This window comes from Sminthopsis crassicaudata, chromosome 6, assembly GCF_048593235.1.
Source record: "Sminthopsis crassicaudata isolate SCR6 chromosome 6, ASM4859323v1, whole genome shotgun sequence".
In the NCBI taxonomy this organism is placed as follows: Eukaryota; Metazoa; Chordata; class Mammalia; order Dasyuromorphia; family Dasyuridae; genus Sminthopsis; species Sminthopsis crassicaudata.
In genome coordinates, this window is record NC_133622.1 from 246,060,987 (window position 1) to 246,074,943 (window position 13,957).

The 13,957-nt window shown below is 38.9% G+C and overlaps 1 protein-coding gene across 1 annotated transcript; it reads left to right on the forward strand.

Annotated features, from left to right (window-relative positions):
- Positions 1-717: 717 nt before the first annotated feature.
- LOC141546113 (membrane-spanning 4-domains subfamily A member 4A-like) lies at positions 718-12,473 on the forward strand. The gene is made up of 7 exons (XM_074273684.1): positions 718-993; positions 3,396-3,567; positions 4,410-4,541; positions 5,841-5,897; positions 6,975-7,133; positions 9,591-9,692; positions 10,809-12,473. The coding sequence occupies exons 2-7, from the start codon at positions 3,412-3,414 to the stop codon at positions 10,878-10,880; spliced, it is 678 nt and encodes a 225-aa protein (XP_074129785.1). The 5' UTR covers positions 718-993; positions 3,396-3,411; the 3' UTR covers positions 10,881-12,473.
- Positions 12,474-13,957: the final 1,484 nt, after the last annotated feature.

Here is a 13,957-nt window from a genome sequence, read left to right on the forward strand (position 1 = left end):
GGCCAGGAGCCAGGAAGATAAAAAAAGGCAAATTGCCTCAGATAGTTATTGGATGTATTAGCCTGGGCAAGCCATATAACTTTGTTTTTCTCAGTTTCTTCATCTGTAAAACGAACTGGAGAGAGGAATGGCAAACCATTCTGGTATTTTTGGCCAAGAAAATCCCAAATGGGGTCGTAAAAAGTTGTACACTGCTCAACAGGAATAAGAAAAAGTACAGGATTATATATAGACATTCTTCTTCTTCTCCTTCTTCTAGCCCTCTACATCCTCCTTTTCCTCTTTCTTCTCCCCCTTCTCCTCTTTCTCCTCCTCTTTCTTCTCCTCCTTCTTTTTCTCCTCCTTTCTTCTCCTCCTTCTCCTCTTTCTCCTCCTCTTTCTTCTACTCCTTCTTCTTCTAGCCCTCTACATCCTCCTTTTCCTCTTTCTTCTTCTCCTTCTCTTCTTCTTCCTCTTTCTTCTCCTCCTTCTCTTTCTCCTCCTTTCTTCTCCTCCTTCTCCTCTTTCTCCTCCTCCTCTTTCTCCTTCTCCTTTTTCTCTTTCTTCTTCTCCTTCTTCTTCTAGCCCTCTACATCCTCCTTTTCCTCTTTCTTCTTCTCCTTCTCTTCTTCTTCCTCTTTCTTCTTCTCCTTCTCCTTCTCCTCCTCTTTCTTCTCACTTGAGCTCCACTAATTCAAAATGCAATTCATCCATTTATCCATGTCTTACTATCTTTTCACATCCTCCCATAACACATGAGACGAATTTGTGGCACAAATTTATCATGTCACTTCCTATATTGGAAAGCAATAGTTCATGATTTCTGGAAACTGCTTGCTGCAGTCATCACCAGCACATATGTAAGAGAAGACCAGGAGGAGGGGCATAGTACCAGGAGGAAGAAGGAATACAAAACAGGTTGGAACCCCAGAGGAGCTCCATCCTTGCTTCATCAGACCGTGAGGAGGAAGATTGAAGGCCAGGAAACTCTGGATGAACTGGTGAGGAGGAGAGGTAAGAACTCTGCGTAGTTCCCATCCCTGGTTCTAGGAGAAGCTAGAACCAGAGAAGATGGCTTTGGAAGGAGTCTAAGAGAGCCCTGAGGAAGGAATGCTCATGTTTTAGGATTGAAATAGCTCTTTAGTCGGCTCTCCTCCAAGCCAGACCCGACAGATCAGGTTTGGTTACCAGAAGATGAAGATAAAAGATTTTTTGACTCTGAGCAGAGACCTTCTGGGTCTTCCTAGCCTTGCCCAGGCTGGGATCTTTTGAAGGAAATAGATATTCACTGGGCAACCCTTCACAAAGACTTCTAGCTTGGGGGTGGCCGAAAGAAGTCTTCCAATCTGCCCTGTTTTTTGCAAACAAGAAGCATAGATGATTGTCCTTTTGAAGATCCTTCTGCCTTGAATTCTTCAGTCTAGAATTCATTGCAACCAGAGTCTCTTAAACTAAAGGAAAAAAAAATTGTACCAGTATATTGACAAGGTCCCTTTCTTTGGTGACAGTCATCTGCACATTTTATTGTGCAGATGGGATTAAGGCTGGGGAAGTGGAAATTTCTTAATCCTAAAATAGACACTTAAATCCCATTGCACAAATTTCAGATCTGTATGCATGCTAGCTTCACTCCTACAATGTAGACCTGAAGCCCTTTCTAAAGTCTTAAGAGGGTGCAGGATGAGAGATGGGGAACATTGGCAGTCAGAGTTCACAGAGATCCACTTGCAGCACTATTTTCCCCTTTTCACATCTTATGATATGAATATTCTTCAAAGCCCAGTTCAAAGGTAAACAACAACTTTAAGCCTGACTTCCTGACCATTTGGGGCTCCTGAAGTAATCCTTCCAAAGCACTTCTTTCCCTTAGACTTTTCCAGAGATAGTTCACAGATTGCTTTTTTCCTCCACTTCTCTTGTCTTGTCCATTCCTTCTCCCTAGACAAGGGCAAGCTTTGGAAAAGGAGGAATTGTAGTCTTCTACTCCTTTCTTCATGGCATAGCTGGATTTGTTACTAAGCCTTCAGTGCTCCATCGAATCAAGGAATCAGAGAGGAATGGGGTCTTTTAGCTGATTAACTTCATTTCTTCCTCTTTTTCCCCTATTCTAGACCTCCCTAGTCCCCATAGAATGAGGGTTTTTTTGGGGGAAGTCTGTTCACCCCTTGCCTTGGGGAGATAGGCTTGAGCTGTGGCCTCTGTGCCTCGCCTACCCTGGAACAGAGAAAAAGTGAGATTATTAATGGGATCCTTTTCATTATCAGAATAGGGCTGATTTATAAAAGCTTGTTTCTCCCAGCCCCCTTTAAGTAAGCTCGATAACCTCATTTATATGTTTTATTCAATGAATTCCCTTTTAATTGATCAACCGATCAGCCAATCAACAAAATATATATTAAATGGACGCTATGTGCCAACCTCAGCACTACTCTAGGTATATTTCATGGAGACACAAATTCAAAGTTGAGACAGTTGGGCAAATGCTAGCCTGAGAAGGGTACTTTGTTCTAGGCTGACAAAGTTGCCTCCACGTTAAGCTATAGGGACACAAGTTTCTGAGCCTTTTTCAGGGCTGATTTGCTTATTGTTTTCTGGGTATAAGTAAAGAGAAAGGATTGGGAGAGTAGGTTTAAGGAGTTTTGTAAATGATAATGTCCTACTGTCTAGGTGGAATATAGCCTAGTCTAAGCATCTGGGATAGTTAAGAATGAGAAGGATGGACTGAAGATCCTTACCCACCCATATTTTCATTCAGACATTTCCACTTCCTCAGTTCTCTCAACTTGGAGACTCCGGAGGACTCGGAACCTGAGTCAAAGTGCCAGCTGTGCATTTTTAGTTTGGTTCAGACTGATCGGTCCCAAAGTTCCCATGAGCCAGTTCACCTTGCTCTGATCTTTGACCAGGACCCAGCCTTAATGGACAGGGCTATCCTCCAGGATAGGATATTTCAATTTTTACTAAACTCATCTTCACAGCTGGAAAACGGTTAAAAGTAAGTATTTTATAGTCAGGGTTACCTTCCCCTAGGAAGGACACGACTCCTTGCCTTTGGATCTTGCCTTTCACGTCCATTGCCTCAGTCTATTCTTTAAACAATCTAAATATTCTTTTCTCCAGGCTAACGATTCCTAGTTTTTTTTTCAATCAATTCTCAAATAGTACGGTCTAAGCCATTTGGCCATCCCGGTGGGACTTTACTGTATACTCCAGCTTATCAATGTTCTTCCTAAATTACAGGACCCCAGACTGTGGTCTGACAGGGCAAAACCTGCCAAGGGTGTTATTTAGACACTCTCATTGTAGCCTAGGATTGTGTTAGCTTCTTTGACTCACTTTCCACCATCCTTTTTTTTTTTTGAAGGAAAGGGCACCCTGAACCCATTTTTCATATGATTTCTTTTCTCTTCTTACAGCATCATCAGTGGCCTCATGGACTCCCAGACAACTCCAGAGAGAATGGTTCCAACCTTTCCCCAGTCAGGTCTCGCTTCCTTACCTCAGGGTACAGGGAAGGGATCTATGCCATTTTTTCGATCGAAAGCACACCTCCAGGCATTCTTGAAAGGGGAGCCCAAAGTGCTGGGGGTGAGTCAAAGTCCCTATTCTTGGGAAAGTGGATTCAGATGTTTCTGACTGGGAGGAATTAATAAGAATTCCCTCTACCAATATAGCTAGGCAAGAACCCACCATTTATAATCTTAGAGAGTTGCTAAGAGATTAAATAATATAACTGGGATTACATAGTCAATCTATGTAAGAGTTAGGAGGACCTATTCCCATTCCTGATCCTTCAGCAAGTTGTCTATCCATTACACTTTTCTGCTTGTCTGGCTCTTATATGATTCTAGGATTTTTGGAGCTGAATAGGGCTTTAGAAACTGTTTAGTCCAACTGTCTTATTTTATAGTTGAGGAGGACAGCTAGATAGTAGAGTGGATAGAATGGAATTGGAATCAAGAAGACTAATCTTCATGAATTAAAACTTGATCTCAGATATTTATTAGCTGTGTGATGCTAGTAAATCACTTAATCTAATTTGCTCAGTTTTCTTATCTGTAAAATGAGCTAGAGAGGGAAATGGCAAACCACTTAGCATTTCTGCTAAGAAAATCCCAAGTAGAATCATGAAAAGTTGGCCATGACTGAAAAACAACTGAGCAAAGGACTTGTCCAAAGTGCTCGAGGTTTTAGCGAGTAGAGTTGGGGATTGATCCTATTTTTTCTGACTTGAAATTTCAGTCAATCTGTTAGAAAATTAAAAGTTTTTATTAAATCTCCACCACATGCCAATTCCTGTGACTTCTTGCTCATGCTCAGTAAGGATCTGATAAAAAACACTTTTGGAAAGGACAAAGACTCTTGACTCTGTATCTAGAGAGAAGTGAATAAGTCCTCTATGTACTCATGAAAATCTTTTTCTTTTTTAGACTGTCCAGATCATTGTTGCTCTAATGAACTTCGCCTTAGGAATGGTTTTCATTTTGATTCCTCCGAGAAATTTTTATTTCGAGACACATTTTCTGCTTCACACTGGCTACATATTCTGGGGGACAATATTTGTGAGTAGAATTAATGAAGCTAATTCTGAAATATGGAGTTTTCCCTTTTGTTCCTTGGAGACTCATTGGTCTACAAAATGATCTTTATGCCCAGTGTTTGTCATTTGCAATTTCCACTGGTGAAGAGAGGGAAGAATTGGTATATGTTAAATCCAATCTATGTATACATATTTATATAATTATCATGCTGCACAAGAAAAATCAGATCACAAAGGAAAAAAATGAGTAGGAAAACAAAATGCAAGCAAACAACAACAGAAGAGTGAAACATGCTATATTGTGGTCCACACTCAGTTTCCCACAGTGCTCTCTCTGGATATAGATGGCTCTCTTCATCATAGGATCATTGGAACTGGCCTGAAAAGAGTCATGTGCATCAGAATTGATCATCGTATAATCTTGTTGTTGCTCTATACAAGGATCTTCTGGTTCTGCTCTTTTCATTTAGCATTTCTGTAAGTCTCTCCAGGCCTCTCTGAAATCATCCTGCTGGCAGTTTCTTATAGAACAATAATATTCCATAACATTCATGCACCACAATTTACCCAACCATTCTCCAATTGAGGGTCATTCATTCAATTTCCATTTTCTTGCCAGTACGAAAAGGGCTACTATAAGCATGTGGGTCCCTTTCCCTTCTTTAAGATCTCTTTGGGATAGAATCCCAGTAGAAACACTGATGGGTCAAAGGGTAACGCACATTTTGATAGCACTTTGGGCCCAGTTCCAAATTGCTCTCCAGAATGGTTGGATCATTTCACAACTTCATCAATCATATATTAGTCAGACATTATTTTAATACTGAAACCCACTATATGTAAAGGTAGTTACAGACCACGGTAAACTACAACATCATGAATCAGTCAGTGCTGGGCTTTTCTCTCAAGTCCCCACATTGATTTGTGAATCTCATCACACACATACATGAGGAAAAATACATACAGAAACAAATAAATGCCTATGTACACATATATGTATCGTTAGATTGAGAGAGAGAAATACATCTGAGGAGCCTTTTTTCTTCTGAAACTCTTATGGCTCATAAAAGACTGACTTTGTTTTGATTTTTGACATGGTTATTTGAATTCAGAATCATTTGTCATAATTCTCATTGTGAAAGAAGGGAAGCCTGACAATTAATCCTTGTTCAAATATTTATGAAGTGACTGGAGGATATAATGAAATGGTCAGAGACATCAAGTTCTCAGGGAGAGAAAAGGAAAATCTCAGTGACAGCTGCCCCTAGGAGACTGAAACGAAGGTTTTAGGTCATTCATGTATTACATCTTCTGTCCACAGTTCATCATCTCTGGTGTCCTCTCTATTGTTGCAGAGAACAAAACCACAAATGCACTGGTGAGTGACATTCTCTCTATGTCTGTAGCTCAAGAAAGTGTCTTTGATATTTTTTTTTCACCCTCTAGAAATTTTTTTCTGGAATTTTTAAAAAGAAAACTATATAAGTATAGTTCAGAGAATGAAGATGGAAATCTCATCTTTCCTGGTCTTTTTCTTCTTATCTATATGGAAGCACAACTACTCATGAAATGTTTCCTCTCAATCAGGGACCAAAGCTGACCAAAGGCATAGCCTCATTGAGAGAGAGCCTCAGTAACCCTTAACTGGGGTGTAATAGGCTTATCTGAGCAATGCCCTAGGGCCTATCTTGTAACTTGAGGTCACGGAGGGTATAGATCCCTATTGGCTATTCCTCTATTATTCAGGTTGTTACCTGGTAATAATGCCTCTGGCCAAACCAACCAAAAAAAAATTAATTCTGATTTTTCAGTCCCTTTGACCTCTTAAATTATATAAAAGTAAAAATTAATGTAAATAATATAATATAAATTATAATATATAATATATAATAAAATATATATATAAATATATTATAATATATATAAAACATATATATAATATACAATATAATATATAAAAATATAAAAATGTAAAAAAATTGTAAAAAATTATATTAATATAAAAATAAAGGGGGCTTAGTGGATAGATTGCTTGACTTGAAGATATCTTTATGAGTTCAAATCCAGCTTCAAATCCTGTGTGATTCTGGGCAAGTCACTTCACTCTGCCTCAGTTTCCTCATCTGTTAAATGAACTGGAGAAGGAAATGGCAGATCACTCCAGTATCTTTACCAAGAAATTCCAAATTCACGGCGTACAACATGACTGAAATGATTGAACGACAACAAAGGGTCCCAATGCAGATGTTGTATTGCCTCAAAAGACTTTGAGAACGAAGAAGTTTTTAAATTGGTTCTTGTATCTGGAGAGACTTGTAGCTCATCCAGGTGCTCAATATCCTTCTCTTGCTATTGGAGGCACATCCGTCTTTCAAACAGGACTGGATACACGGAAGCAGCTCCATGACTCCATGTTAATGAGTTGACTGAGAAGTGGATTTTTGCTTGCTTTCAGGTCCAAACCAGCCTGGCAATGAATGCTGTAAGTTCGGTGGCGGCAGTACTGGGAATCATCTTTCTCTCATTCAGCTTGTCATACGAACGGTCCTCCTATTATTTTTGTCATCATACAAATGTCCTTGAATCCTGTGTTGGGGGCATATTGCTAGCTGTGGTGAGTGCTTTCCAACTGGGGCCATTTCTGACCATGGATCTTTGGAGTAAATAATCTTTTTTCAATCCAGGGCAAAGACACTAAGAACTCTGAACCTCTGAGATAGTTTGCTTGAGTGAGGAAAGAAAAGGATATTCCTTAATATTTCTGGTCATTCTTGTGTTCTGTCTCAGAAACATGAATTCTGCGAATTCCAAAGGGTCAAAAAGCAATTAGTATCTTCATTCAGTTCAGCTCATTCCCACTTCATTCAATTCAACAATTAAGGATCTGGATAGATAGTTTTCTTTCTTTCTTTTTTTTTTTCAGAACATTATCTGGGTATTTTATTTTATTTTTATTATTTTTTTTCTAGTAAGTTTATTTATTTATTTTATTATAGTTTTTTATTGACAAAACATATGCATGGGTAATTTTTCAACATTGACCCTTGCAAAAACTTCTGTTCCAATTTTTCCCCTCCTTCCCCTTACCCCCTCCCCTAAATGGCAGGTTGACCAATACATGTTAAATATGTTAAAGCATATACTTTAAATACAATATATGTATACATATTTATACAGTTTACTGCATGAGAAAAATTGGATTTAGAAAGAAGGTAAAAATAATCTGGGAAGAAAAGCAAAAATTCCAGCAAACCATAACAGAAAGAGTAGAAATGCTATGTTGTGGTCCACACTTATTTCCCAGCGTTCTTTCGCAGGATGTAGCTTGTTCTGTTCATTTCTGATCAATTGGAACTGATTTGGTGGATATGTAGTTTTCAATACTTATGAGATAATAAGCTCTGCACAGGAAATAAGAAGGTAATTAAAAAAATGCTACAACTCCTGCTGACAAGGAACTTACTCTCTTGTTTGTTCTTTGGGGAAATAAAAGCAGGGAAAAAAGAGATCTGTGATGGAAGAGGGCAAATAAATATAAAGGAGAGTTTCAGGAAATGCTTGAGGAGAGGGAACCTATTTTTGACTGAAGGAGGAAGTGGTGTCGAGAAAATAATTTTGGATTATTTTTTCACTTAATAGCATTTGATTTTCCCCTCCAGTTATATGTAAAGATAATTTGCAACATTCATTTTTTGTAAAATTTTGAATTTCAAAAATTTCTCCTTACCTCCTTTTCCTCCTCCATCCCCAAGCAGTCTGATACTGATTATATATGTGTAATCATGTTTAATATATTTCCATATTAGTTGTGTCATGACAGAAAAATCAGAACAAAAGGGAAAAACCACAAGAAAGAACAAATCGCAAAAGCAAGTGAAAATAGCATGCTTTGATCTGCATTCAGTCTCCATTTGTCTGGATGTGGAAAACATTTTCCCATCACAAGTCTATTGGAATTATCTTGGGTCACTGTATTGCTGAGAAGAGTTAAGTCTTTCTCAGGTGATCGTCACACAATGTTGTTGTTACTGTGTACAATGTTCTTCTCACACTTCACTTGGCATCAGTGCATAGAAGTCTTTCCAGGCTTTTCTGAAATCCATTTGCTTATTTCTTATAAAACAATAGTATTCCGTTCCAGTCACATATAATAACTTGTTCAGCTTTTCTCCAATTGATGGGCATCCCCTCAATTTCCAATTCTTTGCTGCCACAAAAAGATCTGTCACAAAATTTTTACATGTAGATCCCTTTCCATTTAAAAATGATTTTTGAGGAGAATTTTGAAGGAACAGAAGAATCAACAGATAAACACGATCTTATTTCTGGTCTTTTGCCAGTGCGGGCAAGGGCAATTATAAAGGGAGAGAGCAGGGCAAGAATGAAAGGGAGAATGTCAAAATTTAGCTTGGATAGAGATTAGAAAAGAATGAATGAATAAGAGATAAAGATCAATGGATGATTTAGGCAAAAACTACAAATGAGGAACAAGAAAGAGCTCCTCTAATAAAAGGTTTTGCTTCCTACGCCTTAATGGATTATAAATTTTAAATCCACTCAGATTGGGTTTTTGACCGGTGGCTGGGAAACTGCAGGGACTGACTCAACATCCCACAGTCACCAAATCTTACATAGAAATTGGCCCCTGGTCAGAACTCTGTCTTCTAGACGTTTTAAGTTTTCCTTTATCAACAAACCTATGTTGAGCATCCGTGATGTACCCAGATGGATGGCAGCTTAACTTATGTATGGGACAGAACACAGTGCTCCATGGTGTGTGATCATAGGCCAGTTTGCACAACAGGGTGGTCATCCTTGTACGATATATGACACAGAATTATCATGAGGAAAGTATTTTATGGGACTCAAATATATTTAATTGTGAGATTATTATAGCTAATGAAACAAAACTACCATCTGTATTGCACTTTAAGGTTTGAAAAGAGCTTCTTATATATCTTAGATTTTTTCTCACCTTTAATCTGCTCTTTTATTTTTTTTCTTCCTGAGTTATTAGAAGTTGGGTCTTGTGTCAACTCCTCAACACTTTCTGTTTGGTCCCTCTCTCCAGGGAATCAATGGGATCCTGCTGATCCTAACTATTTTGGAACTTGTCGTCTCCCTTACAGTTTCAAGCTTTGGCTGCAAAGCCACCTGCTGTAGTATGAGTGGGGTGAGTAACTGATATCATGAAGCGATCACTTTTGGTGGGACTGCAATAGGGCTTCTCCTGGATGGATCGGGAGCTAGGTCATTTCAAGGACTAATGGGAAGACAATCTGTCTTCAGAGAGAATAAGAGTCTCTGCCTCCATACTCCTAAGCATCATATCCATCGTCAGAGACCAACCATTCTCTGGGGCCACCATTGAGGATATGAAGGATCCTTAGGTCTTTTTTTTTTTTTAAATTAAAGCTTTTTATTTTCAAAACATATGCATGGCTAGTTTTCAACATTAACCCTTACAAATCTTGTGTTCCAAATTTTCCTCTCTTTCCCCCATCCCTTCCCCTAGAGGGCAAGTAATCCAACATATGTTAAACATGTTAAAATATATGTTAAATCCAATATATGTATCCATATATACACAATAATCTTGCTGCACAGATTCTCAGGTCTTAAAGAGGCACAATGTAGGGAAACTTTCCCCGATTTTCTCCCTCACCAGGATTATTCAATTGAAAATCCATCATTCACCCTATAACTAGGCAGATATTGTATCCTAGAGAAGGATAAAATAGTTGAGGAATATTTGTTCTAAATAAAAGACATAGAAATTGGAAGGGCTTTGGTCAATTTGATGACAGTGTGATGATGAGTCTTTATCTGGAATATTGCATCCACTTAGGAAAGGTGTGGGACATGCCCCTTGATTAGAAAGGAACCTACTGGAACATACCCAGATATGGCCCACCTAGACAGAGGGCCCATCTTCACGTCTCATTGGTTGTTTATCTTGGGCTTTCTAGGTTTGTGTCATTTTTTTGTATTCAGCATAAATGAAGAAGGCAGTTATAGAATCACTCCATTCCAGAGTGACCTTGGAGACAGAGTACAAAGGGAAGATGGTGGGAAGAGAGGAGAAAAATGTTGAGAGTGAATTGGAAAATTAAGTGTGTGTGGGAAGTTGGCCAGCCACGTCCTTAGAATGGCAGCCTTGTAGGCGCCGCTTGTAGCCAGAGCCAGTCCTCGGCATAAAGGTGACGTCCCTAGAGACTTTCTGCTCTGACAATTGCATCACCTCTCTGTCTCCGTGGGGGACTTCTCTAAGTTACCGTTTGCCTTACAGGTCACCATTGTCATGTCTTCTCCATCCCAAGCATCAGAGAACCCTGAGAACAGACAAGACTTCAAAGTATAGCTGCTGAGACTCCTGCAGTGCCTGCGAGACACTATCCAAAACACATGTCCTGTTCCCAAGGAAGACGCCTTCCATTACTGGCTGTTTCTCAACAAAGCAGAGTAAATTTCTTGGAATTCTTAAGCAATAACCTTCAGCTTTGGCCAGAGTCTAATCACATTTGCTTTCTCATTTCCCATAACAACTCTGGTTATCTCAATATTTGCTTACAACACTATCAGGAAAAAATGTCAGTAAATCATATTTTTTTTTTGGCTGAACACCAAGGCTAGCCTGTCTGAGCCTATGGATATTGGGAAATAGGATAGGCTAAGGGAAGAGGAAATGGAGATGGAGGCACACAAATAGATCCTCTCCCATGAAGGAAGATTTTCAACCTTTGGAATGTTTTGCTGCTTTTCCCTGATGATTTACTGTGATTCTACCTCCAATAGTCTAGGTTCCATCATCTTGGCTCTTTGACCTCTTGGCCAATGAAGAAAATATCTCTTTTCTACTTTATTTTCCTATGGATGAGACATTTTTAGGAGAACTTACTCTGATCTCCCCCACAGTTGTCCCCACAGTTGCCCAAAAAATCAGAAATGGTTTCACAACTACTCCTTCTCCCTACCACCAGTCTCCTTTGAAGGTTTTCCAGTTCAGTATGTTGTAAAAAACAAATAAAACCAAAAATGGACCCCTTTGGATTGGGAGTCACAAGAGCTGTTGATGCAGATCCTAACTCTGCATTTATGAAGCCGTAGTCTTACCTTTTCTGAACCTCAGTTTGTTTGATAAAGAAAAACCCAAATCTTTTAGAAGATGACAGAGTTTCTGACCAGGGGTCAATTTCTATGTTTGTTTTCTTTGAAGATTTGGTGACTGTGGAGTGTAAAGTCATCCCCTGAGATCTCCCAGCCCACAATGGGACCTGCAGCCACCAGGCAGAAGTCCAGTCCTAGGTGTGCTTTTAAGTTTATAATCCACTAAGAGGGTTGGGGAGTCACACAACTGATAAGAGTTTAAAGCTAAATGTACATTCAGTTCTCCTTTACGCCAGCTCACACAATGCTCATAGTTCTACCTTGATGACACTTGGCACTCCCAGGTTTACAAAGCCCTTCACATATACCATGTCACGACCATTCTAGTCAAAGCTTTTCTGAATACATGAGGGTTCAAATAGTATCGTTCAGTGGAAGACAGACATCATGGGCCTGGAAATAAGATCTCTGACTTTTAATCACTAGGAGAACCTTGAAAAATGACAACATCTTTTAGGAGTCATTTTCCTTCCATATAAAATGAAGGCAATTTAATTAAATAACCTCATTTACATTCTAGGGAAATAAATAGCATGTGTTCTGATATTCCTTCACCATTATTAAAGCTGCATCATTTCTCATATGAATTAATCCCTCCTCTCTGAGTCCCTTTCTCCAGTTTAAGAAAGATTTGTTACATAAATTAGAGAAAACTTTTTTCCCATGGGCTTTTCCTTATGCCTTTTGGTAAAAACTGCTACCTTTCCTCAATAATTTTGATTTAAATCAATATTAGGTTTGTACAATTTAGTAACCATGAAATAAATAATAAAAATGTTCAAAATGACTGAAAATGAGTTTGTTGTGACAAGAATCAAATTTAGTGTCTCTTTTAACCACTGGTACTAACTTCTCATTCTAGAAAAAGAAGCTCATATTCAGCTCTTTCAAAATACCAATTAAAGTATCTTCCCCAAAATTCATTTCCTAACATTTGTTTCTTTTTAAAAGGTAAGAGCTAAAAAAAAGTTCTCAAGGTCAAAGAATTATTTTAGTCTTTTCCTTCAGTCTTCTCACTATTTCTCTCAAGCCAATACAATTAATAATAAGTACAGAAAAGCAACTGAACTTTTGGTTTCTTCATATCATCCTCAAAGAGTGATAGTTAAAATGTTCACGACTATGATTTTATTACATCTTTTTTTTTTCCTTAGACAATTGGAATTAAGTGACTTGTCCAGGGTCACACAGCCAGGAAATGTTAAGTGCCTGAGATCAAATTTGAATTCAGGTCCTTCTGACTTCAGGGCTGGTGCTCTATCCACTGCACTACCCAGCTGCCCCTTCATTACCTCTTATAACAAATAAGAAGGCAAACAAATATTGTCTGTAGTCTGTTTGGGAGAGATCACTGAAGTGAGTATTAAAACAGTAGGGGCCACTTCTGGGTCAGATGAACAATAAGATAATGAACAGATATTTTCTCTTATTCTCATGACTCTCCAAAACAGAAATTATGTACCAAATATAAAGAATTTTAGCTGTTTTTATAGTCCAGAACCCCTGGACATCAAAAGAACATTAAAAAACACAGAACAAAACAAAATTTAAGAATTGATATTTACTGAGCCCTCCCTCCCACACTATCAGCAAGGCTCAACTAACAGAGCCAGGGACACAACACAAATGTTCATCAAAACTCTCTCCTTGATTCTCCTCCTCTCTTTTCAGTGCTCTAGAACCCTGGCTTCCGACTGTAGAGTTTCCCCTGGACCTCAGCAGCTAGCTTGACCATAGTTTTTCAGGAGCAAAAGCTTGCTCAGGGCTCCAACCCCAAAGAACCAGCACTGCAAAGCTCTGAATTGTCAGTACCTGGGAAAGCAAGCCCTGTCTTGCTGGTGTCAGGACAGAGAATTAAGGAACAGGAGGAGAACAGGTCATCAAGACCAGATAAGTGTGTGTAGCTCTGTAATATGCCAGTAACTCTGAGGGAAAAGTATAGTATCTTATGGGACGAGTTCTTTCCACCCCAAAATCAGTTGGGAAATTTACCTAAGGTGGAGAATCCCGAATCACTCAAGTGGGAGAAGGCTGAGATGCTTTGAGGTCCAATCCTGACCACAGTCAAAGAAGAAAGGGCCAGGAAATGAGTGATAAGGGTGGAGGGAGGAGATTAAAGTGCCAAAGATTCCAGGAAGAAGCAGTCTCAAAGACCTTGAACATAAACACAGAAATCAACAGGAGAAAAACTAACAACCGAAGAAAATATAGCCTCTGGGTCTATTAAATCAGTTCAGGTATTTATAAATGCTGCAGAATGAAGGAAAATGA